The 27,711-nt window shown below is 44.3% G+C and overlaps 1 protein-coding gene across 2 annotated transcripts; it reads left to right on the top strand.

Moving 5' to 3' along the window:
- The first annotated feature begins 7 nt into the window (after positions 1 to 7).
- Positions 8 to 27,711, top strand: SDHAF2 (succinate dehydrogenase complex assembly factor 2). 2 transcript variants are annotated; one of them, XM_073573907.1, is made up of 4 exons: positions 8 to 158; positions 9,707 to 9,900; positions 14,880 to 14,989; positions 27,290 to 27,711. In XM_073573907.1, the coding sequence occupies exons 1-4, from the start codon at positions 135 to 137 to the stop codon at positions 27,418 to 27,420; spliced, it is 459 nt and encodes a 152-aa protein (XP_073430008.1). In that variant the 5' UTR covers positions 8 to 134; the 3' UTR covers positions 27,421 to 27,711. The 2 variants fall into 2 exon arrangements, with proteins under 2 accessions (XP_073430008.1, XP_073430009.1); XM_073573908.1 differs by lacking the exon at positions 8 to 158 and adding an exon at positions 284 to 384.

The following is a 27,711-nucleotide window of genomic DNA, read 5'->3' as shown; positions in this document are numbered from 1 at the left end:
CGCACTGAGAATGGAACTCCACAGTTCCCACAATCCCGCGCTCACCGGAACTTCCGGCCTGCGAGGTGCCTGCTCGCGGCAGCTTCCGGTTCCGAGGGCCGGGTTGTGCTAGTGACGTCACAGAGGCGCGCAGGATGCTGTCGGGGAGCAGAGCGCGGGTGAGGACCTCCAGCTCGCTGATAGGGGGCGCCCGGGGACCTCCGTCCTCTTCTGTCACATGTTACTGCTCGAACACCTGTGTGCGCGCAGCTAATGTGTGTGTCTGAGCGCAGTCTGTTGTGTAGTCTGGACACCTATGCCCTGAAAACTACACTTCCCAGCATGCACTGGCTGTCTAAAGATATTGGGGCATGCCGGAAGTTGTAGTTTACCTACATGTATGAGGTAACACACTGCGCTTCCGATCTTTGGGTCAGTGCAGGTTGTCGCGTGGCAGCATTCACACTGCAGATTTACGTGGAGATATTGACATGCGGTTTGGGCTCTAAAGGGCTTGTTCTGTGAATGGACTCAAGACAATTGGGGTCCGCCCGCGGGGTCTCGCACATAATTATTATTATTATGCATTTATATAGCGCCGTTTATTCCATGGCGCTTTACATGTGAAAAGGGGAACGTCCACTTAGACTCTAACTGTTCTGCACCATGTGACAATGAGGCCTGCAGCTGCATGTATACTCTGCTCATCCACAGCCTTCTGTATAACAGGAGCGGAGCACGCAAGGGAGTGAAGCCTTTCCCACAATGGGCAGTTCCCAATGTGCATGCGCCGATCCCAGTTTGGGGAAAATGTGGATAAGGCTGGAGACGCCATCTTCAATAATCTGTACGTGATCACAACAATCAAGTCAGTCTTCTAATAATAGTTTCCGTTGCATTTGAGACACGATCTTTGCTCACCGTGTGCAGGAACTGCAGAATTACCCCATTTATTTAACACCTTCATGACATCCGCGGGAGGAGTACAGGGCCAGCTGGGAGTGTGTGTATGTAGCAGCCTCACAGGGTGAGCCCCCCTATACACAGGAGGTGACGGCTGTGTGTTACACCCAGGACCTGTCTCTGACAATCATGGCTGGAGGACACTGGACAGCTTCATTTAACACATGCTGGCCTGGGTGCACATCGTTCAACGCGCCCGACGGTTCTGTGATGTGATTGTAGGACCCTAATGGGTTTCTATGACAGCTGGGGGTCTGTTTAAGACCCCCCCCCCCCGTGCTTGTCATTATGAAGTTCTTTTGAAACTCTGCATGTGGCCAGGCTTCAAGGGGACCATGAGTTTTACTATATGCAGCCATGATGTGGCGTCACTGCATATTGCACATGCGAGCAGACGATCGCAGCTTCAAGTCCCCTAAGGGACTAACAAAACAGTGAAAAGTAAAAAAAAAAAAAAGTTTTAAAAAGTATACACTACCATTCAAAAGTTTGGGGTCACCCAGACAATTTAGTGTTTTCCATGAAAACTCATACTTTTATTAAATGAGTTGCCAAATGAATTTCAAGTCTAGTCCAGACATTGACAAGGTTCAAAAAAAAGATTTTTATTTGAAATAATAATTTTCTCCTTCAGACTTTGCTTTTGGCACAGAATGCTCCTTTGCAGCAATTAGAGCATTGCAGACCTTTGGCATTCTAGCAGTTAATTTGCTGCGGTAATCTGGAAAAATTTCACCCCATGCTTCCAGAAGCCCCTCCCACAAGTTGGTTTGGCTTGAAGGGCACTTTTTGCGTACCATACGGTCAAGCTGCTCCCACAACTGCTCAATGGGGCTGAGATCTGGTGACTGCGCTGGCCACTCCATTACAGATAGAATACCAGCTGCCTGCTTCTTCCCTAAATAGTTCTTGCATAGTTTGGAGGTGTGCTTTGGGTCATTGTCCTGTTGAAGGATGAAATTGGCTCCAATCAAGCGCTGTCCACAGGGTATGGCATGGCGTTGCAAAATGGAGTGATAGCCTTCCATATTCAAAATCCCTTTTACCTTGTACAAATCTCCCACTTTACCAGCACAAAAGCAACCCCAGACCATCACATTACCTCCACCATGCTTGACAGATGGCGTCAGGCACTCTTCCAGCATCTTTTCAGTTGTTCTGCTTCTCACAAATGTTCTTCTGTGTGATCCAAACACCTCAAACTTGGATTCCTCTGGCCATAACACTTTTTTCCAATCTTCCTCTGTACAATGTCTGTGTTCTTTTGCCCATATTAATATTTTCCTTTTATTAGCCAGTCTCAGATATGGCTTTTTCCATGCCACACTGCCCTGAAGGCCAGCATCCCGGAGTTAACATTGGCGTTTTGCGTGTACTATTTAATGAAGCTGCCAGTTTAGGACCTGTGAGGCGTCGATTTCTCAAACGACAGACTCTAATATACTTGTCTTGTTGCTCAGTTGTGCAGCGGGGCCTCCCACTTCTCTTTCTACTCTGGTTAGAGCCTGTTTGTGCTCTCCTCTGAAGGGAGTAGTACACAGTGTTGTAGGATATCTTCAGTTTCTTGGCGATTTCTCGCATGGAATATCCTTCATTTCTAAGAGCAAGAATAGACTGTCGAGTTTCACATGAAAGTTCTTTATTTCTGGACATTTTGAGAGTTTAATGGAACCAACAAATGTAATGCTCCAGATTCTCAACTAGCTCAATGGAAGGTCAGGTTTATAGCTTCTCTAATCAGCCAAACTGTTTTCAGCTGTGCTAACATACTTGCACAAGGGTTTTCAAGGGTATTGTAACCATCCATTAGCCTTCTTACACAGTTAGCAAACACAAAGTACCATAAGAACACTGGAGTGATGGTTGTTGGAAATGGACTTCTATACACCTATGAAGATATTGCATTACAAACCAGACGTTTGCAGCTAGAATAGTCATTTCCCACATTAACAATGTATAGAGTGTATTTCTCAATCATTTATTGTTAGCTTCATTGGAAAAACAGTGCTTTTCTTTAAAAAAAATAAAATAAAAAAAAAATAAATTTCTAAGTGACCCTAAATTTTTGAACGGTAGTGTAAATTTATAAAAAAGGCCACAAGCCTTTTTCCCCCCCATTAAAAATAATAAAAAAAGGCTATTGAAAAAAACTAGAAATAAAAATACACTACTCACAAAAAGTTAGGGATATTTGCCTTTTGGGTGAAATTTCAGGATTATTCTAAAATGCCCTCTAACCTTTTGAGAACTTAAGCTTCTGAATGCCCATGTCCAACTGTTCAGTGTTTCAGTACTTTTTCCGCAACTTGCTGTTCTCTTGCGACTTAGGCCTGTTTCACATTTCCATTTTTTGACGTCAGTCAAAATCCGTCAGTTTTAGAAAAAAACGGATCCGCCCCTTTTTTGTCGGATCCGTTTTTTTTACCCCCATACACTTACATTAGCGGCGGATTTTGACTGATGGTCGTCCGTCTCATCCGTTTTTTGACGGATCCGTCAGAATTGTAGCGGCTCCCAGGCGGAGGAGACGGACTCTGAAACGTTTTTTCTGAGCGAGGGTCCGCTATTTTGTATTGCGCGTGCCTGCCAGATTTGCGCTGCCAGGGATTTTAACTCTGAATAGTGTTTCGGAAAGCCTGTGAAAGAAATCTCTCTCTCTCTTCCTTTAACTTTCTTCCACTTCCCGTTTGCAGCGGCTCCGACCTAAAAACAGGTCCTGTAGCATCCGTTTGGCCCATAACGGAAACGGATCGGTTTTTGTCACCTTTGTTGGATTTTGACTGACAAAAAAAGACGGAAATGTGAAACAGGCCTTAATGGCAAAATTCACAGGTGTTTTTTCCATGAATTGGCCAATAAATTTCAGGGTTCAATTAGAATTGGTATTACAGTCCTCCTCATCACGCTGTTCACATTTCGACATCATGAAACCAAACTGGTCACCAGTGCGTTGCCACTGCGAGACTTCAAGCAGGACGTTCTCAGACGGAAGTGACCACTGAGCTTAGAGTGTCAGTCATCAGCAGGGTACAACATAGAGACTGGAAGAGTCACAGAAAGACAGAAGTGGACGTCCTTTGCTTCATTGGGAACAATGCCCTTCGGAATCAGATGGTGATTGCCACATCTCCAGGTACATTTAGAGGAGGTGAGAGGCACCCAAGTGTCACTCAGACCATTCAAAACCGTTTACATCAGCGAGGTCTGCGTACTAGATGACCTGCAAGGGTACCTGACCTCACCACCATGCACAGGCGACATCTACGCTGGACGAGGGACCAGTGGGCCTCAGTGCTGTTCACTGATGAAAGTGGATTCACGAGGAGCAGAAATTATGACCGCCAACTATGTTGGAGACATCAAGGAGCGCGCGATGCATCAGCCACTGTTGTCACCAGACAAGCCTTTGGTGGTTTTAATGTGGGCGGGTGTGTCTAGTCAATAAGAACTGCCCTACACTTTGTCAGTGGCACAGTAACAAGCCACAACTTCTTGAAGAAAATAATTCAGTCATTGTGTCACTGCATGAACACCACAGGCCTAATTTCATCTTCATGGCTGACCATGCTCCAGCTCTTCAAGGTTTACATAATTAGGGAGCAGCTGCTGGTGATTGTTGTACCTCAAATGGTGTGGCCTGTACTTCTTCCAGGCCTCAATCCCATAGGAAACCTATTGGATCAGCTGAGTCGCTGTGTAGAGGCTCGTAACTCTGTACCCCAGAACCTCAATGACCTGAGGGCCACCCTTCAAGAAGAGTGCGATGCCATGCCTCAGCAGACAGTAACTCCACTTGTGAACAGCAGGGGACGTCGTTGTCAGCTGTAATTGATGCTTAAAGGGAAGGTGCCATGTTTGTTCATAATTTAATGTGAAAAAGAAAATATTGTTTCCTAAGCTTGACTCAGTGGTGTGTATGGTTTTTTTTTTTACTGTATTAATGCAGCCACTGGGGGCTGCCATCTTATCTTTCTGGCTGCTGAACGACACTTTCCATGCTCATTTACGGCAGTCCCTGGGCATAAGAGACAAGAGTCGGCTCCCAACCCTATCTGTATCTGCAGCTGCATCAGGAGTGAACTGGCCACGCCTCTGTGGGCAGCTCAATTCACAGCTGTAGGTGTGGCCTGGCGCCATCTTATAAGAGCCCAGTGCTTTCCTTTTAGCTCCATTTACACTCTATTGCAAGCCCTGGATGCTGTACTGTTCCAGCATAACAGGGCTTGGATGTTCACTCTGCACATACTAGCTGCAGGAGAGGATACAGGACAAGCTCCTGGAGACCGAGCTGCTCTTTCCAAAACACCCGACCATCTGCAGCTCCTGCACTTGCAAAACATAGGAAGAGTTGCTCCCTGCTCTTTCAAAACACTTGGCCATCTGCTGGACATCTAATCCTATCCTGTGTGATACTGTCTGCTGAGCCCTGTATCTAATCCTCTCCTGTGTGATACTGTCTGCTGAGCCGTGTATCTAATCCTATCCTTTGTGATACAGTCTGCTGAGCCGAGTATCTATTCATATCCTGTGTGATACTGACTGCGGAGTCGTGTATCTAATCCTCTCCTGTGTGATACTGACTGCTGAGCTATGTATCTATTCCTATCCTGTGTGATACTGACTGCGGAGCCGTGTATCTAATCCTCTTCTGTGTGATACTGACTGCTGAGCTATGTATCTAATCCTATCCTGTGTGATAGTCTACTGATCCGTGTATCTAATCCTATCTTGTTTGATACAGTCTGCTCATACGTGTATCTAATCCTATCCTATGTGATACTGACTGCTGAGCCGTGTATCTAATCTCTCCTGTGTGATACAGTCTGCTGAGCCGTGTATCTAATCCTATCCTGTGTGATACTGTCTGCTGAGCCGTGTATCTATTCATATCCTGTGTGATACTGACTGCGGAGTCGTGTATCTAATCCTCTCCTGTGTGATACTGACTGCTGAGCTATGTATCTATTCCTATCCTGTGTGATACTGACTGCGGAGCCATACATCTAATCCTCTCCTGTGTGATACTGACTGCTGAGCTATGTATCTAATCCTATCCTGTGTGATAGTCTACTGATCCGTGTATCTAATCCTCTCCTGTGTGATACTGACTGCTGAGCTGTGTATCTAATCCTCTCCTGTGTGATACTGACTGCTGAGCCATGTATCTAATCCTCTCCTGTGTGATAGTCTACTGATCCGTGTATCTAATCCTCTCCTGTGTGATGCTGACTGCTGAGCTGTGTATCTAATCCTATCCTGTGATACTGACTGCGGAACGTGTATCTAATCCTCTCCTGTGTGATACTGACTGCGGAACGTGTATCTAAAGGCCCTTTTACATTTAGCGATGCACCAGTGATCCGACCAGCGATCCCACCCGGTCAGGATCGCTGGTGCATCGCTAAATGATCGCTAGTGAGCTTTCATACAGAAAGATCTCACAGCGATGCAGCAGCGACGCAGCGCATGATACTCACCTTTCAGACACAGCGATCCTGGCGTCCTCCCGCCCGCCTCCACGCGTCGCTCGTCGTCTCAGGAGGAAGCGCCCGACGAGAAATGGAGCCGGACATTCTCGCGCGATCAGCGATGGACAGCGGGGGAGCCGGTCGGAGGTAAGTATCACACATAGCGATATCGCTAGCAATATCGCTATAACGTCACAAAACCAGTGACGTTTTAGCGATATTGCTAGCGATATCGCTTAGTGTAAAACCCCCTTAATCCTCTCCTGTGTGATACTGACTGCTGAGCTGTGTATCTAATCCTATCCTGTGTGATACTGACTGCTGAGCCGTGTATCTAATCCTAACCTGTGTGATACTGACTGCTGAGCCGTGTATCTAATCCTAACCTGTATGATACTGACTGCTGAGCCGTGTATCTAATCCTATTCTGTGTGATACTGACTGCTGAGCTGTGTATGTAATCCTATCCTATGTGATACTGACTGCTGAGCCGTGTATCTAATCCTATCCTGTGTGATACTGACTGCGGAGCTGTGTATCTAATCCTATCCTGTGTGATACTGACTGCTGAGCTGTGTATCTAATCCTAACCTGTGTGATACTGACTGCTGATCCGTGTATCTAATCCTATCCTATGTGATACTGACTGCTCAGCCGTATATCTAATCCTCTCCTGTGTGATACTGTCTGCTGAGCTGTGTATCTAATCCTCTCCTATGTGATACTGTCTGCTGAGCCGTGTATCTAATCCTCTCCTGTGTGATACTGACTGCTGAGCTGTGTATCTAATCCTCTCCTGTGTGATACTGACTGCTGAGCCGTGTATCTAATCCTATCCCGTGTGATACTGACTTCTGAGCCGTGTATCTAATCGCATCCCGTGTGATACTGCTCTCCTGAAATACTCTGTGCTGCTGTCACCCTGCTGGTTTTATGTGTGATCTACATGGTGGCATTGTGTATGATCCATATGGTGGTATTATGTGTGAAGTATATGGCGGTATTGTGTGATCTATATGGCGGTATTATGTGTGAACTCTATGGCGGTATTATCTGCTAAAAGGGGACCCATTCTAGGGTGGTTCTGGCTGAGCACCTGCACACGGGTCAGGGGTAATAGTTAGGTGCAGCCAGGGGAGGGCTAGTGAGGCAGCTGAAGAGAGGGGTCTCATTTTTATCGTTACTATATGGCTACATTTCCCCCCATCCTGCTTCCCAGCGTCACCCCGGACTGCGCCTGTCGCCTCGCTTTCACACATCGCCAGGACAGGATCTGAGGAGGGGAATGGGGTCTTTGCATGCAAAGTCTGGATCAGAACAGGCCGTCAATCAGCAGAAATGTTTCCTGGATTTCTGTGTGCTGTCACCCTGCTCCTCCCCCATATATCTCCCTCTGTGCCCCCCATAGACCAGCACACTGCTCTCCTGAAATACTCTGCGCTGCTGTCACCCTGCTCCCAGAATCCTTGCTGCCTGCCATCCTTGGTGACCGAAGACCCCATTCCTCTCCTCAGATCCTGTCCTGGCTATGTGTGAAAGCGAGGCGACAGGGGCCTGATGTATGGTGGAAGGAGCAGGGTGACAGCAGCACAGAGTATTTCAGGAGTGCAGTGTGCTGGTCTATGGGGGGGGGGCACTGTGTTCGGTGCCAGGGATTGTACATAGAGCGCTGAGTTTTATACACATGGATGGACCGTCTGCATGTCTGCTCCACAGAAATCCAGGACACATTTCTGCTGATTGATGACCTGTTCTGATCCAGACTTTGCATGCAAAGACAGTCAGTAACTTTGCAGGCCCCATCAAAATGGCTGCTCACTGTGTCCCTAAATGTCATCCCCTCTTTTCCCTGAGCAAACACCCAGAAGGGGAGGAGAGGAGTGACACCACCCCCATGTCAGCAGATTCCGCTTTTTGTGCCAAATTTCAGTAGCTGCTCCCCCTAGTGTTAACAAGTGGAAATGCCAAACTTTTTAAAATTATTTTTCATATTTTACAAAATTAAAAACAAATGATAATATTTTTTTTAAGAAAATGTAAACATTCTTTACATTTTTTCAATTGCTGAAAAATTTTTTTTTGAATGGCACTTTCCCTTTAAGGCCACACGACAAGTTATTGAGACATTGACATGTTTTGTTAGGGTCTACCCACCACTGTTATTGGCTTTTGTTTCAATAAATAATTTGAGATGAGGAAGTCACCATTGTGTGCCTCTACTTAAATGTCCTTCGTTCATGATAATATATCACTGTAGCATGAACTTTTTACGGTTTCCATAAATTTCACCTGAAATACAAATATCCCTAATTTTATACATAGTTTATATGTGGTATCGCTGCCTTCAGAAAAGTCTGATCTATCAAGATAATTAATCCAATCAGTAAACAAAAAAATATCAAGCGCTCCTAAATTACGTTTTTTTGGTTGCTGCAATTCCACAAATAATGTTGTAACAAGTGATCAAAACACCACATATATCCCACAATGGTATCAATACAATTGTCGTTTTGTCCTGCAAAATATAAGCCATCACACAGCTCCATCCACTGAAAAATAACACGTTCCTGCTCTCAGAAAATAGCTTCACTACCCCAACATTTTTCTTTTTAAACTTCTGATATTTTTTTCATAACTAAAATAATAAAAAACTGGACGTTTGATATCACTATTATCGTACCGATGAGCAGAATCCTACTGCAAAGCAATTTTTAGTACATAATGTACGCCGTAAAATCAATTTATAATTCAGTTGGGGTTGACAGTCTCCGTTTAAAATTAAAGGGAACCTGTCACCCCCTAGGGCGTTTTTCAGTAAAATAGCCACCTTCAGCAGCACTAAGGCTGCATTCTGTGAAGGTGGCTCTTCTGTTTCTGACCCCTAGGAACACTGAAATATCGACTTTTATAAATAGGTGCTCATACCTGTAATGTGTCCCATAGGTATGGTGTGTCCCCCTGTATCATGCCTTTGTCCTGTGTCTGGGCGCCGCCTCCTCCTGTGTAGTATGCCTGTGCTGTGACAACTCTAGCTGCAGCTTCCCCCATCCCCCTCCTCCTATTTCTTTTTCCTCCCTCAGCATGCAGTGTCTGATGAGCTGACCTGCCAGTGACCTGCTTGTGTGCCTTCACAGAATGCAGCCTCAGTGCTGCTGAAGGTGGCTCTTTTACTTAAAACGCCCAGGGGGGTGACAGGTTCCCTTTAAGCTTTTGTAAGAAATGCCAGATTTTCATGCTCTTGAGCAGATTCGTCTTTTCGAACTGTTGTATTACCGCTCTTCTTGCTTTTGTTATAGTTTGCACTTCTCTCATCTGCGTTAATACGCCAAGCACCACGGTACATGACATCTGGTGATACCGGAAGGAATGCCGAAGAGATCCATCTGCCTGTTTGGAAGGAGCGGAAAAATGAAAGTGCAGAAATTAAGAGAGCAAGATTATTATATGAGAGCCGCAAAAGAGGCATGCTGGAAAACTGCATACTGCTCAGGTACGGTGTGTGTGTCTGTGCTTGGGCTTGCTCAGATTTTCTTCTTGGCTGATTGTAGGGGAAGGTGAGCACTTTGCTACCCCCCACTATCACACCTACATTTGTGTGAAAAAGTGTTTGCCCCTTCCTGATTTTCTATTATTTTGCATGTTTGTTACAATTAAATGTTTCAGATCACCAAACAAATTTAAATATTACACAAATGTAACACAAGTAATCACACAAAGCAGTTTATAAATGAAGGTCTTTATTATTAAGGAGAAAAGAAATCCAAACCTACAGGGTCCTGTGTGAAAAAGTGATTGCCCCTGTAGTGCAGCGGTAGCAACACTTATGCAATGACAAGGCAATGACCTACAAAGTTCCATCACATAGTCTCTTTAATGTCTTGATTCACAACATTAAATGTCCATTTCACACAGGTGCATAGCATTTATTATTAGTTCACACAAGTGCATAGCCTTAATGTCCAGTTCACATAACACAGCAATACATAGTACATGGCATCTTTCTGTTTGCACAGTCACAAAACATGCTGGACCTCCCTTTGTCCAGTTACTGTGGGCAACTGCAGCACCTTGTCAATGTCTCTTACAGCTTTTCACAGTACACCATATACTTTAGATCGCAGTCACTAAACACGCTATTCTTCCTCTGACCAGTTACCATGGGCGACTACACCACCGTATCAATGTCTCTTTACTCACAACCGTACACAGTCCTTAATATCCTCCGGATTACAGCCGGGTACCATATTCACCTGTTTGCAGCCGTTAAACACGCTAGTCCTCCATTGGGCACAGGACATCCACCTCCGAGACCAGTTGTCTTGGACGGCAGCACCGCTGTGTATGCTGCGGGTGCCAGTCTATTCAGCTGCCCTGGCTGCTGGCTCTGCTGGCCTGTGTTGCCTCACACAGGTATAGCTCTGCAAAGCCGACTGCTCTGCCCAATAGCACACACCAGGCTGACACTGATGTTACAGCTCACACACCCATACCCTTTACTGCAGGGATTTTAACTGAGAACTGTGACCTTCAGCCACATGGAAACCCCGGGCCTGGAATGAAATGGACTGCACGACTACCGGACTGCAGTCTGTTTCACAATACAGCATCCCAGAGCAGGTTTTCCCTACATCTGCCTTGGACACTAGCATGTCCAAGACTAGACTTATTTTTATTATTTTTAGTCTGCATTGCAGTCACAGCTACGCCCATGACTGCCATGCACTCCTATGGCCTTCATACGCCTCCGTGCACATCCTAGGGAGAACACACAGTGACTCCTACCTGTGACATCGGTCACTGGTTCATCATTGCAATCACAGCTACGCCTGCAACTGCAATGCACCATCATGGTCTCAATACGCCTCTGTGCATATCCGGGGGAGAACACACAGTGACCCCTACCTGTGACATGGGTCACTGCCTCACACCCCCTAAACCTGATAACTGGTTGGGCCACCCTTAGCAACAATTAAGCAATTAAGCGTTTGCGATAACTTGCAATGAGTCCTTTACAATGCTCTGAAGTAATTTTAGCCCACTCATCTTTGCAGAATTGTTATGATTCAGCCACATTAACGTCATGTCACAGCATCTCAGTCGGATTAAGGTCAGGACTTTGACTAGGCCACTCCAAAGTCTTAATTTTGTTTTATTCGGTCTCCCATGACAGCACCACGAGCGAGAGAGTGGATCCGCTCTTCAGGGACAGGAAAACCTACAGACATAAAAGGGCAGCACCTATCTCCGGCATCAGTTGGTTTCTTGTCCCTGACAGGGGAACCTCTTCAGACATACCTATTGATGGAAGAAGGTAGAAGATTGAAGATGGATCCGGGCCCGGCAGGCCGACTCAGGTAGCGGGGGTCCCCTGCCTTGGTCTATCCGGTGTGCTGGAAGCGCCACACTGCAGCGGGACTGCATGTGTAGGCGGCAGCAAAGGAAGCAGCCCCGAGGAGGGGAGCTGGCTTGGATGAGCCGTCACGCTGGTGCGAGGTAAGTATGATGGCGGAACACTGCAGCATGGGTCCGTGGCCAACGGGAGAAGTAGCTGCACTTGGCCTGGGGGCGTGGTCACCGAAGGGGGGAGGGACGCTCAGCACATGCAAAAAGAGCACCAGGCAGACCATCAGGATAACCTGCTGACCCCGACCAGGGGCCGTACCGTAAAGGGGCCGGGGCTATTTAAAGAAGCTGGAATGGACGCCAGGTGCTTCTAGGATGAGTCTCCAGCCCATAAGGACGGTACCATGCAGTTATACGTCACTTGTATGTGATCTCCGTAAAAGTTCGCTTGGTTATGTAGCTCTACCCTTGTCTCTCTGTAATCTATTAGGGGAAGTGTACCTCTAAGGCCAAAACATAAGGATTGTGTGGTTTGCGGCATTCTGCTACCAGACCACTATGAAAAAAAATTGTGCCGACCTTGCATTCAGCAGATGGTGGCGGAGGAGACCCCGGATTTTACATCTACAGTACATTAAGGGAGATGGTTAGATCAGAGGTCAGGGGTTCAGTCAGATCCCTTTCCAGAGAGGTGTCCCTTAAAGAAGACCTATCTCTCCGGTGTCAAAGACTGAGAGTGACTCTGGAGAAATTGTCTCAGATTCATCAGCCTCTTCCTCCTCATCGTCTGAGGCCAGGTTAGGCAGTTCCTGCTTGCCACTTCACCAGGTGGATCGGTTAGTGAAAGCGGTTAACAATACGATGGTTATTGTGGAGCCTCGGTTGACAGCATTGACGGAGACCCCATTTGAGCCTACTGAGGTAGCCCCGATAAAGATTCTGTCTCTAAAAACTGCCCTTTTAGTCGCGCTAACGTCAGCTCGGAGGGTTAGTGATATGCAGGCCCTATCTAGGCAGCCTCCATATACCCAGTTTAGGGATGATAGGGTCATTTTAAGACCTGATCCCCTATATCTGCCAAAAGTCACTTCCAAGTTTCACAGGCTTCAGGAAATAGCCCTTCCTTCCTTTTGTGCTAACCCCGCCAATCAGAAAGAAAGAAACTGCACTCATTAGATGTTAGGAGATGTCTTCTTGCCTATATCTCAGTGACCGAACGTGGAAAAAGGAAAACTCTTATTTGTCTCCTTTCATGGGCTTAGGAAAGGGCTTAGAGTCTCCAAAAGTACCTTAGCTAGGTGGATTAGGGAGGCGATTTCCTTGGCATGCACAGCAAGTGGCACGGCAGTTCCGAAAGGCTTAAAGGCGCACTCCACCCGAGCCGTGGTGACATCCTGGGCGGAGAGGTCGGACGTGTCGAGTACATATGTAAGGCGGATAAGTGGTCTTCTTCATCCACATTTTTTAAACATTATAGTCTGGATTTGGTGGCTCTGCTGATCTCACGTTTGGGAGAAGGGTGCTTGAAGCATTAGTCCCTCCTTAGACATTTTACATCTCTGTAATTCTCTCGTGATGCTGTCATGGGACACCGAAGAAATACTTAGCTACTTACCGGTAGCGGTGGTTTTCAGATACGATGATAGCACCCTTATATTCCCTCCCTTCATGTGTGGGTGAACACTCTTCCAGACTTGACTTGAGGCTTTTACACGTGTGTAGATTGTATTTAGTTAATGTTGTATATATTTTGCTACTAACCTGGGAGGACCTCTCATGCTCTGTATTCCAACTGATGTGGGAGAGAGGTGCCGCCGTTTTATGTCTGTTGGTTTCCGGTCCCTGAAGGGCGGATCCCCTCTCTCGCTCGTGGTGCTGTCATGGTATCCGAAAACACTGCTACCGGTAAGTAGCTAAGCATTTTCTTAAACCATTCAGAGGTTGATTTGCTGGTGTGTTTTGGATCATTGTTCTGCTACATAACCCAAGTGTGCTTCAGTTTGAGGTCATGAACAGATGGCCGGATATTCTCCTTCAGGATGTTTCGGTAGACAGCAGAATTCATGGTGACATTTACAACAGCAAGTATTCCAGATCCTGAATCAGCAAAACAGCCCCAGACCATCACACTACCACCATGATGTTCCTTTTCTAAAATGCTGTGGTACTTCTACGCCAGATGTAATAGGATATTCACCTTCCAAAAAGTTAAACTTTTGTCTCGTCGGTCCACAGAGTATTCACCCAAATGTCTTGAGGATCATTGACATGTTTTCTGGCAAAACTGAGATGAGCCTTTATGTTCTTTTTGTCCATGCACTGGTTTTCATCTTGGAACCCTGCCATACAGGCCATTTTTGCCCAGTATCTTAACTGAGGCAAGTGAGGCCTGCAGTTCTTTGGATGTTGTTGTAGGGTCTTTTGTGACCTCTTGGATGAGTCATTGCTGTGCTCTTGGGGTAATTTTGGTCAGCCGGCCACTCCTGGGAAGGTTCATCACTGTTCCATGTTTTCACCATTTGTGGATAATGACTCTCACTGTGTTCACAGGAGTCCCAAAGCATTAGAAATGGCTTTATAACCTTTTCTAGACTGACAGATCTCAGTTACTTTGTTTATCATTTCAGAATTTCTTTGGATCGCGGCATGATATCTAGCTTTTGAGGATCTTTTGGTCTCCTTCACTTTGTCAGGCAGGTACTTTTTAAGTGATTTCTTCATTGGAAACAGGTGTGGCAGTAATCAGGCCTGCGTATGGCTAGGGAATTTGAACTCCGCTTCCCTAAGATGTGATAAACCACAGTTAATTTATATTTTAAGGGTGGGGGGTAATCACGTTTTCATACAGGGCCCTGTAGGTTTGGGTTTCTTTTTCCCTTAATAATAAAAACTTTAATTTAAAAACTGCATTTTGTCTTTAATTGTGTTTATCTTAGTCTTATAAATGTTTCAGATCACCAAATAAATTAAGTGTGACAAACATGCAAAAGAATGTGAAATCAGAAAGGGGGGCAATCACCTTTTCACACAACTGTAGATGCCCTAATAGACTGTTTTCTGTATTTGTCTTATGCTATTTGTTCTGCTAAAGCAGAGAAACATACGCTGATTTTTCTGTCTTTGTAGTTTGTTTGCCAAAAAATACCTGAACACCATGACAGAGGCACAGATGTCCCATTATGATCGCCTTATCAATGAGCCAAGCAACGACTGGGATATATACTACTGGGCCACAGGTACAGACGATGTGATAAATAGATTAAGCCCTTCATACTGTAAATGGAATGGAAAGCGAAGCTTAGTGTTTACAGCTACAGGGAAGTCCAGACATATTTGGACATTGACACAAGTTTTGGCATTTTAGCTGTTTATCAAAACATATTCCAGGTACAGTTATATAATCTATATGGGCTTAAAGTGCAGACTCCCAGCTTTAATCTCAGGGTATTCACATCCTAATTAGAGTAAAGGCTGTTTCAGGTATCTGTGACAATTATTCCCATGTGGGATCACAGTGCACGGGCCGGCCGCACATCTACTGACCCGAGCATGATTTATTTCTACGAAGCTGTCGTCCTCGGGTCAGGAGAAGTGCGGCGGCCGGCCCGTGCACTGCGATCCAACATCGGAGCGATTATCACTGACATCTGAAACCGCCCTAAGGGATAAGGAATTACAGCTCTTTAGTATGTAGCTGTGACTTTTTAAGAGGACCAAAAGTATTTGGACAATTATCTCAAAGGCTCTTTTTTATAACTGAATTTTTATTCAATTTTCAAAACTAGAATTACAGAATAAAAGCATAAAACTCAAGAAAGTAGCATTCAGTTCTTATCTGTTTAACATAGAAAACTATCACAGAAAAAGTTACAGCCTTACCAACACCAAATCAGATTATTAATGCACTAGCAAGATGCAGGAGATCCTCATAATAACGGCAGGGCCAGCACAGATGCAAAATACTGATGAAAACAATCACTCCCTAACCTACCAATTTATGTAGGGGGTGGTTGCCTAGTAAAAAATGCACACAGATGGGGCTTGTATAGGATACCTGACACCCAGGTACATGTGATGCACAGTGGCTTACATCCCATTGATGACCCCCATATTATTAGATCAGACCGGCTGCCCAGCACTATATTAGTGCACCCCACAATGACAGACGCCCCAGTACAACCAACCAACACGAAAGGGCCTGGCTGCAAAGATGGAAAATAATGTATAAAATACACTACATGATGTATTGGTCGATATTTTGGCCAAAATTGGTAAGCTCGCAACCCACGTCAAGGGTGCTCATACTTGTGAGTCCAAAGACTAAAATTAAAACATAGAAAACTACCATGAAAATACGAGTACGTAGACTGTACACTGAAAAGTCTTTCAGTTGAGTCACATGTTCTGCATAATTCTTAAAAAGAGTTGGGTGAGAGACTTTAAAGGATGAGATGAGAATACATATAGTGGGGTGGCTCAGTGGTTAGCATTGTAGACTTTCAGCGCTGGGGTCCTGGGTACAAATCCCACCAAGGGCAACATCTGCAAGGAGTTTGTATGTTCTCCCTGTGTTTGCGTGGGTGTTCTCCGGTTTCCTCCCACACTTCAAAGACATGCTGATAAGGAATTAAGATTGTGAGCCCTTTTGGGGACAGTGATAATAATGTTTCTAAAGCGTTGTGGAATTAATGACGCTATATAAATGAGTAAAAAAAAAAATATATATATATAGTTGTGTCCAAAAGTATTGACACCCCTGCTATTCTGTCAGATAATACTCAGTTTCTCCCTGAAAATTGCAAACACAAATTCTTTGGTATTATTATCTTCATTTAATTTGTCTTAAATGAAAAAACACAAAAGAGAATGAAGCAAAAAGCAAAACATTGATCATTTCACACTAAACTCCAAAAATGGGCCAGACAAAAGTATTGGCACCCTCAGCCTAATACTTGGTTGCACAACCTTTAGCCAAAATAACTGCGACCAACAGCTTCCGGTAACCATCAATGAGTTTCTTACAATGCTCTGCTGGAATTTTAGACCATTCTTCTTTGACAAACTGCTCCAGGTTCCTGATATTTGAAGGGTGCCTTCTCCAAACTGCCATTTTTAGATCTCTCCACAGGTGTTCTATGGGATTCAGGTCTGGACTCATTGTTGGCCACCTTAGAAGTCTCCAGTGCTTTCTCTCAAACCATTTTCTAGTGCTTTTTGAAGTGTGTTTTGGGTCATTGTCCTGCTGGGAGACCCAGCTTTCTCACACTGGGCCCTACATTATGCTGCAAAATGTGATGGTAGTCTTCAGACTTCATAATGCCATGCACACGGTCAACAGTCCAGTGGCAGAGGCAGCAAAGCAACCCCAAAACATCAGGGAACCTCCGCCATGTTTGACTGTAGGGACCGTGTTCTTTTCTTTGAATGCCTCTTTTTGTCTCCTGTAAACTCTATGTTGATGCCTTTGCCCAAAAAGCTCTACTTTTGTCTCATCTGACCAGAGAACATTCTTCCAAAACGTTTTAGGCTTTTTCAGGTAAGTTTTGGCAAACTCCAGCCTGGCTTTTTTATGTCTCGGGGTAAGAAGTGGGGTCTTCCTGGGTCTCCTACCATACAGTCCCTTTTCATTCAGACGCCGACGGATAGTACGGGTTGACACTGTTGTACCCTCGGACTGCAGGGAAGCTTGAACTTGTTTGGATGTTAGTCGAGGTTCTTTATCCAACATCCGCACAATCTTGCGTTGAAATCTCTTGTCAATTTTTCTTTTCCGTCCACATCTAGGGAGGTTAGCCACAGTGCCATGGGCTTTAAACTTCTTGATGACACTGCGCACGGTAGACACAGGAACATTCAGGTCTTTGGAGATGGACTTGTAGCCTTGAGATTGCTCATGCTTCCTCACAATTTGGTTTCTCAAGTCCTCAGACAGTTCTTTGGTCTTCTTTCTTTTCTCCATGCTCAATGTGGTACACACAAGGACACAGGACAGAGGTTGAGTCCACTTTAATCCATGTCAACTGGCTGCAAGTGTGATTTAGTTATTGCCAACACCTGTTAGGTGCCACAGGTAAGTTACAGGTGCTGTTAATTACACAAATTAGAGAAGCATCACTTGATTTTTCGAACAGTGCCAATACTTTTGTCCACCCTCTTTTTTATGTTTGGTGTGGAATTATATCCAATTTGGCTTTAGGACAATTCTTTTTGTGTTTTTTCATTTAAGACAAATTAAATGAAGATAATAATAACAAAGAATTTGTGTTTGCAATCATTTTCAGGAAGAAACTGAGTATTATCTGACAGAATTGCAGGGGTGTCAATACTTTTGGCCACAACTGTAGTGTGATAGCCTGCACAGCCCCCTTACAGTATGATGTTCCCCCCACAGTTACTTCACGCAGTATAATGTCCACCACAGCCACCCCATGCAATATGGATACCTCACAGCCACCCAACACAGTATAATGGTCCCCCCAAAGTTTCCCATATATTATGATAGACCCTCCAACAGCCTCCATATAGTATGAAATAGTAGAAATGCAAAAAGGCTGCCAGCAGCCTGCTGGAGTGACGGAAGAAGTGGCCCTGTGCTCCTTTACAACTGATAACAGTATCTGTGTCCTGAGAATGCCATTACTGTTAATTGCATAGCAGACAATGCAGCCTACGGCTAGACCGGCCCATTTGGCATTTGCACATATGGCAACCTGACGTACACTACACAACTCGCGTATACCAACCTTACGTACACGTATACATGTCAGCTGACATGTGCCTAGAATAGCTGCGGGAGGAATCACTATCCACGCGCAGCTATTAACCCGTTAAATACAGCTGTCAATCGTGGACAGTGACATTTAACATGCACTTTCAGCAATCGCACCGGAAATCCGCCCACTGGTGACCTCCGTCACCAGATCACGGGTCACCCGTGGGTTCGAATGACAACTGCAGATCTCCTGGAGACCTCTGTGGTTGTCAGTGCTGGATTGCAATGCGCGCCACCCAGTGGTCTGCGCTCATATAGCAAGTGAGTAATTCAGCTACATAGAAATAGCACAGATAGAGGACTTAAAAATTCTCCAATAATAGAAAACAGCAAAAGAGCAAAAAGGTTCACCCGTCCAGGCCTCCAGACAAATGCACTATCAGGATGCAGTGGACCCATATAATTAAGATGGCAACACAGGTGCAAGAATACCGATGAAACAACCGCTCGCAGCCTACCAATACATGGAGGGGACAGTTGCCTGGAATGTTAATGCACAATAAAAATCTTGTATGCGGCACTGTTCACACTATGGCCATGCACAGCATCCAGGCCAGCCTAGTAGTGACACCCTTCTATTAGCTCAGGCGGGCTGCCCAGCGCCATCAAAATGCATGCCATGTGAACAGACACCGCAGTTTACAAGATCAAATGGGCCCAACTGCACCCTGAATAAAAAGTGCAAAAAACACATCAAAAAATGTGGAGTATTAGCTGATATTTTGGCCAAAATACGTGAGCCCGTAACCTGCGCCAAAGGTCTCCACGTTTTACGGGTACCTAACACTAAATCCTAACACTGAAATAGCGCACCAGGCTGGCCTGGATGCTGTGCATGGCCATAGTGTGAACAGCGCCGCATACAAGTTTTTTATTGTGCACTAGCAGAAGAGCCCGGCGCTGCCCGGGCATAGTAACTAACTGTGGTTAGTTATAGCAAATTATAATTATCCTCCATCCCATAGTCCTGTGCCCATATACCCATCATACATATCCACGATTCCATAGTCCCGAGCCCATATACCCATCATACATATCCTCCATCCCATAGTCGAGTGCCCATATAGCCATCACACATCCTCCATCCCATAGTCCCATGCCCATATACCAATAATACATATTCGCCATCCCATAGTCGAGTGCCCATATACCCATCACACATCCTTCATCTCATAGTCCCATGCCCATATACCCATCATACATATCCTCCATCCCATAGTCCCGAGCCCATAAACCCATCATACATATCCGCCATCCCATAGTCCCGTGCCCATATACCCGTCATACATATCCTCCATCCCATAGTCCAGTGCCCATATACCCATCACACATCCTCTATCCCATAGTCAACCATTATGACGACATAGTGAGCGGCAGGGCTTGCAACCTATGATGACATCAGTGTCGCCATGGCAACCATTATGACATCATAATTAGAGGCGGGGCTTGACACGCACACACTTTTTCCCCAGTATGTAGATGGGGCAAATTTGTTTGGTGAATTGGAACGCGCGGGGTTAAAATTTCGCCTCACAACATAGCTTAGGACGCTCTTGGGGTCCAGACGTGTGACTGTGCCAAATTTTGTGGCTGTAGCTGCGACGGTGCGGATGCCAATCCCGGACACACACACTCACATACATACATACATACACACATACATACACACTTTGAGCTTTATATATTAGATTAACATACCAGGCAACCGCCCCCTCCATGTATTGGTAGGCTGTGAGCGGTTGTTTCATCGGTATTCTTGCACCTGTGTTGCCATCTTAATTATATGGGTCCACTGCATCCTGATAGTGCATTTGTCTGGAGGCCTGGACGGGTAAACCTTTTTGCTCTTTTGCTGTTTTCTAATTCAGCTACATAGAAGCGATCTGATCGTTGCCTCTATTTAACAGAGCCGATCGGGTTATGGCAGATTCTAGTCTCCTATGGAAACTATTGAAGCATTGCAAAAGTGAAAAAAAAAATGTTTTTAAATGTAAAAAAAATATAAAAGTTCAAATCCATCCCCCTTTCACCCCATTCAAAATAAAATCATAAAAAAAACAAACACATATTTAGTATCACCACGTTCAGAATCGCCCAATTTATCAATAAAAAAAGGATTAAACTGATCGCTAAACGGCGTAGCGAGAAAAAAGTCAAAATGCAAGAATGAGGCCATGTGCACACGATGCAGATTTCCAGCGGATCCGCAGCGGATTCTACCGCGCAGAAACGCTGCATATCCGCATTGTGATTTACAGTAGCATGTTAATCAATAGAAAAAAAAAAACGCTGTGCAGATGCTGCGGATTTTTCCGCGCGGTTTTCTTGTGGTTCAAAATATGCAGCATGTCACTTCTTTTGTGCGGTTTTCCACCTGCTCCATTCTCCAAATCCGCAGGGGGAAAACCGCACAAAAACCGCAAGAAAAAAGGAAGAAATCCGCAGGAAAAATGCAGGTCATTTGACCTGCGGATTTCTTTAATTCTGCGCAGAAAAATCCGCAGGGCACAAAAGTACGTGTGCACTTAGCCTTACGTTTTTTTTTGTCACCGCGACATTACATTAAAGTGCAATAACTGGTAATCAAAAGATCGTGTCTGCACCAAAATGGTATCATTAAAAACGTCAGCCGAGCACGCAAAAAATAAGCCCTCAATCAACTCGAGATCATGAAAAATGGGGACGTTACGGTCTCAGAAAATTGTGCAATTTTTTTTAGCAAACTTTGGAATTTTTTTTCAGCAGTTAGATATAAAAGAACCTAGACATGTTTGGTGTCTATAAACTCGTAATGACCTGGAGAATCATAATGGCAGGTCAGTTTTAGCATTTAGTGAACCTACTAAAAAGGCAAAATAAAAAACAAGTGTGATATTGCACTTTTTTTTTTACAATTTCATCGCACTTGGAATTTTTTTTCCCGTTTTCTAGTACAAAACATGGTAAAACCACTGGTGTTGCTCAAAAGTACAACTCATCCCGCAAAAAAAAAAAAAAAAAGCCCCTACATGGCCATATTGACGGAAAAATAAAAAAGTTATGGCTCTGGGAAGAAAAGAACCGGAAAAAATGGAAATACCTCCGGGGATTAAGGGGTTAAAAAAATGGCATAATGATGTAATGTAGACATGTGGGCAGAGGCGTGTCTAGGCTTTCTGGCATCCGGGGCAAGAATTTGGTTTGGCGCCCCCCCAAGTACATATGCGACTTGCACACTTAGCCATGTACCGACGAGCTGCTCTCCCTAATGCTCTCAATGTTCTGTAAAAAAATGAAAGCAGGAAGGGAAGCTCGTTGTCCACAGACCATAACTATGAAAATCGCATATGAGTGAAGTGTCCGTGTGATGACTACTGGAACCTGCAGAGCTGAATCCTGACATGGCAGCTTCTGAATTCTCACAACTAATGCACTGCACACATTTAGGATTCTCCCTTGCCGATATACAGTCATGTCAGCACAAGTATGTGATTTGTATACTTCCGGCCACATTCCGACTAGACGTGTCCGGCCTCGCTCTGTTCATTTTCATTGAGTGAGGCAACACACGTCTAGTCAGCATGTGACCGCATGTATGTAAATTACCGGCATGAGAGAATCCTGACAGCGTTCAGTGAGCACTGTGAGAATTCAGAAGTCTGCAGTCACATAGAATGGCTGCAGACTCAGCACAAACATGGAGAACCCCTTTAATGTTCCTAACATAAATAAAAACAAGAGAATTAGTCAGTATCACAAATAACATTTACATCCAGGTACCTTATAGATGACGTCGTCTCTTCAGACGTTATGCTTCTTTTCTTCATCTTGTTGAGACCCCATGATGAGTTTTCTCATCCACATCTCGTCTCTGCAGACTTCCATCTTCTCCGGTCTTCTGCAGCAAATCTCCACACGACGCCCTTAAAGATAGAAGTGTCATTATAATGCTCCTGAATAAAAATATCTGCAATATACTGTCTCCACACACTATTCCCCTCCCTCCTCATACTGTCTCCTCTCACATCTTACCTGTTCACCATACTGTCTCCTCATATATTTACCCCCTCACTCTCTATACTGTCTGCTCACACTTACCCGACTCCCCATACCGTGTCTGCACACATCCCATCACCCTCACTCGCCATACTGTGTCCACATACATTAACCCATTCGCTCCCCATACTGTCTGCACCCATCCTCCATACTGTTTCCTCATACATACTCTTCATTTTGTGTCCTCAAATCTCCCCACACACATTAAATCCCCCACATACATTAAATCGCCCATCCACACTCCAAATCCCTCACACACATTAAATAACCCCCCATCCCCACTCCAAATCCCCCCACCCACATTAAATCCCCCATCCCCACTCCAAATTCCTCACACACATTAAATAACCCCCCATCCCCACTCCAAATCCCTCACACACATTAAATAACCCCCCATCCCCACTCCAAATCCCCCCACACATTAAATAACCCCCCATCCCTACTCCCAAATCCCCCCACACATTATGTACCCACTACTACAAATCCCCCCACACATTATGTACCCCCTACTCCAAATCCCCCCACACATTAACCCCCATCCCCACTCCAAATCCCCCCACACATTGCAGATGGTCAGGCTAAACATCCCAATGGAGGGTTCAGTATGCATGGGAGGCAGGGACAAAAAACACCAAAAAACAAAATGGCCTTTTAATAAAAGACATCAGAAGCAATATTTAGTCCAAAGGGTTCCAGAGATTTTAATTTGTAAATCCAGTACACCTCTTTCCTATTAAGTGTCTGGATTCGGTTTGGTGTATTGTCCGGTATCTGTTCAATGGGGTAAATAGTCAGTTTCTTGATGTCACGACCATGTATAAGGTCAAAGTGACGTGACAGACCATGCTTCTGAAAGCCAATTTTAATATTATGTTGGTGGGAATTTAACCGACAATGAAGTGCCTGGGTGGTACGTCCAACATAGATTTTGGGACAAGTGCATGTAATGATATAAATGACGTGTGAGGTGGTATTTGATAGAGAATTTTTCTTGCGTGATGGGATGTGAGAAAATAATAGTCTGATGTGCAATATTGAGACAGCAACTACATTTAGAGTAATGGCATTTATAGATGCCAGGAGAAAAGAAATTGTTCTGCCTGTGAGATGGAATAGTGGGCCTGCTGGGTGCCAGTGTGTATGGATTTTATTGTACATAACAATTTTTTTTTTAACTTTTTTGGGGTTTTTTTTATCATCAGACACGTGGGACAGCCATGAGATCATGGGTCGCAACTACTTATGCAAATCTTTTTATGGGTGTTTTGGAGGAGGCTTTTATTACTACAGTTGAATTTGCAAAAACCATAATCCTTTTATAAAAGATATATAGATGACCTCTTTTTAATATGGGACACACGTTTTATAAGTGTTGATCAGTTCATTTCCACCATACAGAATAACAACTGGGAACTGGAATTCACCCCTCACATCAGTAACCAAACCATGAACTTTCTAGACATTACTTTTTATGTCAAGAATAGCAAGATTTGCACCAAGACTTATTTTAAACGGGTAGATACAAATAGCTATGTCCATTTTAGTAGTAGCCACTACCAGAAATGGCTTTTTAATATCCCTCACAACCAGTTCCAAAGGATCCGCAAGAACTGTACTAGTGATGATGATTTTACTAGCCAGGCTAACATTTTAAAGGAGAGGTTTTTAAGTAAGAAATATCCTAGAAAATTAGTTTCTTCGACATGTGAGATTGTTTTTAAAAATTTTAATCAAGATCTTTTACTGTCCAGAAAGCCCACTCCCAAACCCCCAGGTGATAAATTCTGTACCAACTTTATCACCACCTACAGTTCACAACACAAATCCATCAGGAACATTATAGAGGGTCTGTGGCATATTGTCAAAAGAGACCCCATTTTAAATAAAATCATTCCAGAGAAACCTGCTATAACCTTCAGGAAGGCTAAATCCTTAAAAAACACACTGGCACCCAGCAGGCTCACTATTCCATCTCACAAGCAGAACAATTCCTTATCTCCTGGCATCTATAAATGTCATCACTCTAAATGTAGTTGCTGTCTCAATATTGCACATCAGACTATCATTTTCTCACATCCCATCACTCAAGAAAAATTCCCCATCAAATACACCTCACTTGTCTGTCCTCACACGTCATCTATATCATTACATGCACTTGTCCCAAAATCTATGTTGGACGTACCACCCAGGCACTTCATTGTCGGTTAAATTCCCACCAACATAATATTAAAATTGGCTCTCAGAAGCATGGTCTGTCACGTCACTTTGACCTTATACATGGTCGTGACGTCAAGAAACTGACTATTTACCCCATTGAACAGATACCAGACAAACAAAACACCAAACCGAATCCAGACACTTACAAATTAAAATCTCTGGAACCCTTTGGACTAAATATTGTTTCTGATGTCTTTTATTAAAAGGCCATTTTGTTTTTTGGTGTTTTTTGTCCCTGCCTCCCATGCATACTGAACCCTCCATTGGGATGTTTAGCCTGACCATCTTGTTTTATCCTTCCATTCCACACATTGGTTTCACACAGAAAGCTTTCTCTTTTAACTATAGTTTCTCTTCAAGCCTCTGACACTTTCTTGAAGCTCGTGTTAGCGCCATTTAGTGTCTTTTTAAAATACTACAACCCCCCCTTTTTTACATTATCATGTTTTTATGATTTAATATATTTAATATTAAAACACTACTGCACTGTATTCCATAATTTTTTTTTTGTTTGTTTTTTTTCATATCCGTTATTCAGGGTACATCTATTTGGATTTACTCTTTATTCTGGAAGAGAATAGATTGATCTCAACATTGATCCGAAAACTCATACCCCATTCCTCACTAGTCACCATAGTCATGTGGATTAAAACACCATACACTCTTAACTTTGGAACTGTGTTCTTGACTCCTTGAGGATGGTTCTAACTACTTTTTTATTGGACCCCATGATCCCCCGTGTCTATTTCAAAAGAAATATATATATATATATATATATATATATTTTTTTTATTGTTCTTGAGTATGTATTCTTATTATATGTGGTTATAATATATTCTATTAAAATACAATTATTTTAATGTGTTTTATACCATTGCCTTGCTGATGTGGCAGTTACTTGTCCTGCCCCTTTTTTTTTTCCACTTTGGATTGCATATAAACTCCTGCATTGCATGCTTGTATTATGCCCTGATGAAGTGAGCTGGGACAGCTCAGGAAACGCGTAGGCACCAATAAAGTTCCTTGAATTATACCTACAGCAGTGCAGTGTATCATTGCACCTTAAAGCCATCTTCACTTACATGTCTTTGGACCCTGTGCAGACTGCAGCAGCTGTTTCATGTGTTTGTAGGTGTTGTGACCGAAGTTTCACAACCCTTTCAGGTTAGTCTCTCCTTGCCTCACCATTACAATTGTGTTTTAAAGGTTTTACACAGTGGATGCGCCCTGTTTTGTTTCTTTTACAAAAGAATATTCTCAGAATCACTGGGATCCGTTGAAGCATTCCAGATTTATTACTTCATAAAGTGACACTGGTCAGAAGTGTAAAATTTGTTCTGATTATGAAGTGGAAAACGGGCTCGGGGGTGAAGGGGTTAAAGAGGTTGTCTATTACTTTAACATTGATGGCCTTGATAGGTCATCAATAACTGATCAATGGGGCTGCGACACCCAGCACCCCTGACGTTGAGCTGTTCTCAGTGTCGGCAGCAGTCTACGGTGTAGTCTCTTCGGCCAGGTGCTACACATCGGACCCCCTATTAATTAGGTAATAAACGTTAAAGGTAACCTGTCACCTCGTTTTGCCGCTATAAGATGCGGCCACTGTCTTTCGGGGCTTATACATAGCATTCTATAATGTTGTTGATAAGCCCCCGGTCCAGCCTGAAACTTAAGAAAGACAAATTTTATTATACTTACCTGGGGGCGGTCCGGTCCGATGGGTGTCGCAGGTCCGGAACCTCCCATCTTTATGCGATGTCGTCATCCTGGTTGCTTCATGCCGCCCTCCTGCGCAGGAGTACTGATCTGCCCTGTTGAGCAGAGTACTGCAGTGCGCAGGAGTCGGGAAAGGTCAGAGAGGTCCAGCTCCTGTTCACTGCAGTACTTTGCTCAGCCCTCAACAGGGCCGATCAGTATGCCTGCGCAGGAGCACGGCATGAAGCAAGTAGAATGACGACATTGCATGAAGATGGGAGGTGCCGGACCTGCGACACCCATTGGACCGGACCGCCCCCGGGTGAGTATAATAAAACTTGTTTTTCTTATCTTCCAGGTTAGACCAGGGGCTTATCTACAACATTATAGAATGCTGTAAATAAGCCCCAAAAGGCAGTGGCCGCAGCTTATAGTGGCAAAACGAGGTGACAGGTTCCCTTTAAAGTAGTGGACCACCTCTTTAATGACGTATCCAAGGATAGTTCACTCATATGAGATCACCTGTCACCCCGGCCTTCCATTTAAGCGAATGCTAATCTGCAGTTCTCAGCAGCGCCTAACAAACATTGGACAACCCCTTTAAATATGGCTGTGAGGACTCTCCTCCCCTAGGGGTTTTGTGCATAACATTAAGTCTTACAAAGCGATGGCTTGTTGCTCTCGGACCCCCATGATGTGATAAGCCATCACTTTATGGAGATGTGAATTCCCCATTAACACTATATTACAGTACTGAGCCGGGGGGTTGCATCGTATGGACAGTGGACTCATCTGCCGATCTTTATTTTTACAGGGGCACAGGATCCCCCTGAGGACTTCAATAATGAAGTTATGCATTTACTTAAGGAGTTTGCCAAAAATCGAGATATGGAGCAACGTCTGAGGCAGCCGGACCTGGAATATTTATTCACAGAGGCGCAGTAAGGGTCACCTTGTGCATCAGACTGACAGCAGCTGAGTCTGTCCATTCAGTGGTAATGAAATGAATAGCGGATATTTGCCCCCCATACGTCAGAGGCTGGGGTGGGTGATCAGGAACATTGCATTTCACTATGCCCTACCCTTCTTACGGGGGAGGTAAGCCTCTACCAAAGAGGTCTTTTACAGACGTAGAAAGGACATCAGTATAAAATATATAATATTGATTTTGAAGGAAACTCTGCTGTGAAAATGTATATTACTATTAGAAATAAAATAAGTGTTGAACTTGGGAAA

The sequence above is a fragment of the Dendrobates tinctorius genome, unplaced genomic scaffold, assembly GCF_039654945.1.
Source record: "Dendrobates tinctorius isolate UK_male_01 unplaced genomic scaffold, ASM3965494v1 ptg000037l, whole genome shotgun sequence".
Lineage (NCBI taxonomy): Eukaryota > Metazoa > Chordata > Amphibia > Anura > Dendrobatidae > Dendrobates > Dendrobates tinctorius.
Note: the sequence above shows the minus strand (reverse complement) of the source record. Positions and strands in the feature narration are given on the sequence as shown.

Excerpts from the sequence above, each read along its gene's own strand:
- SDHAF2 (XM_073573907.1), top strand. The coding sequence starts at position 135 with ATGCTGTCGGGGAGCAGAGCGCGG. Across the intron at positions 159-9,706 it reads TGTCGGGGAGCAGAGCGCGG|TTTGCACTTCTCTCATCTGC; the intron begins GTGAGGACCTCC and ends CTTTTGTTATAG. Across the intron at positions 14,990-27,289 it reads TATATACTACTGGGCCACAG|GGGCACAGGATCCCCCTGAG; the intron begins GTACAGACGATG and ends TTATTTTTACAG.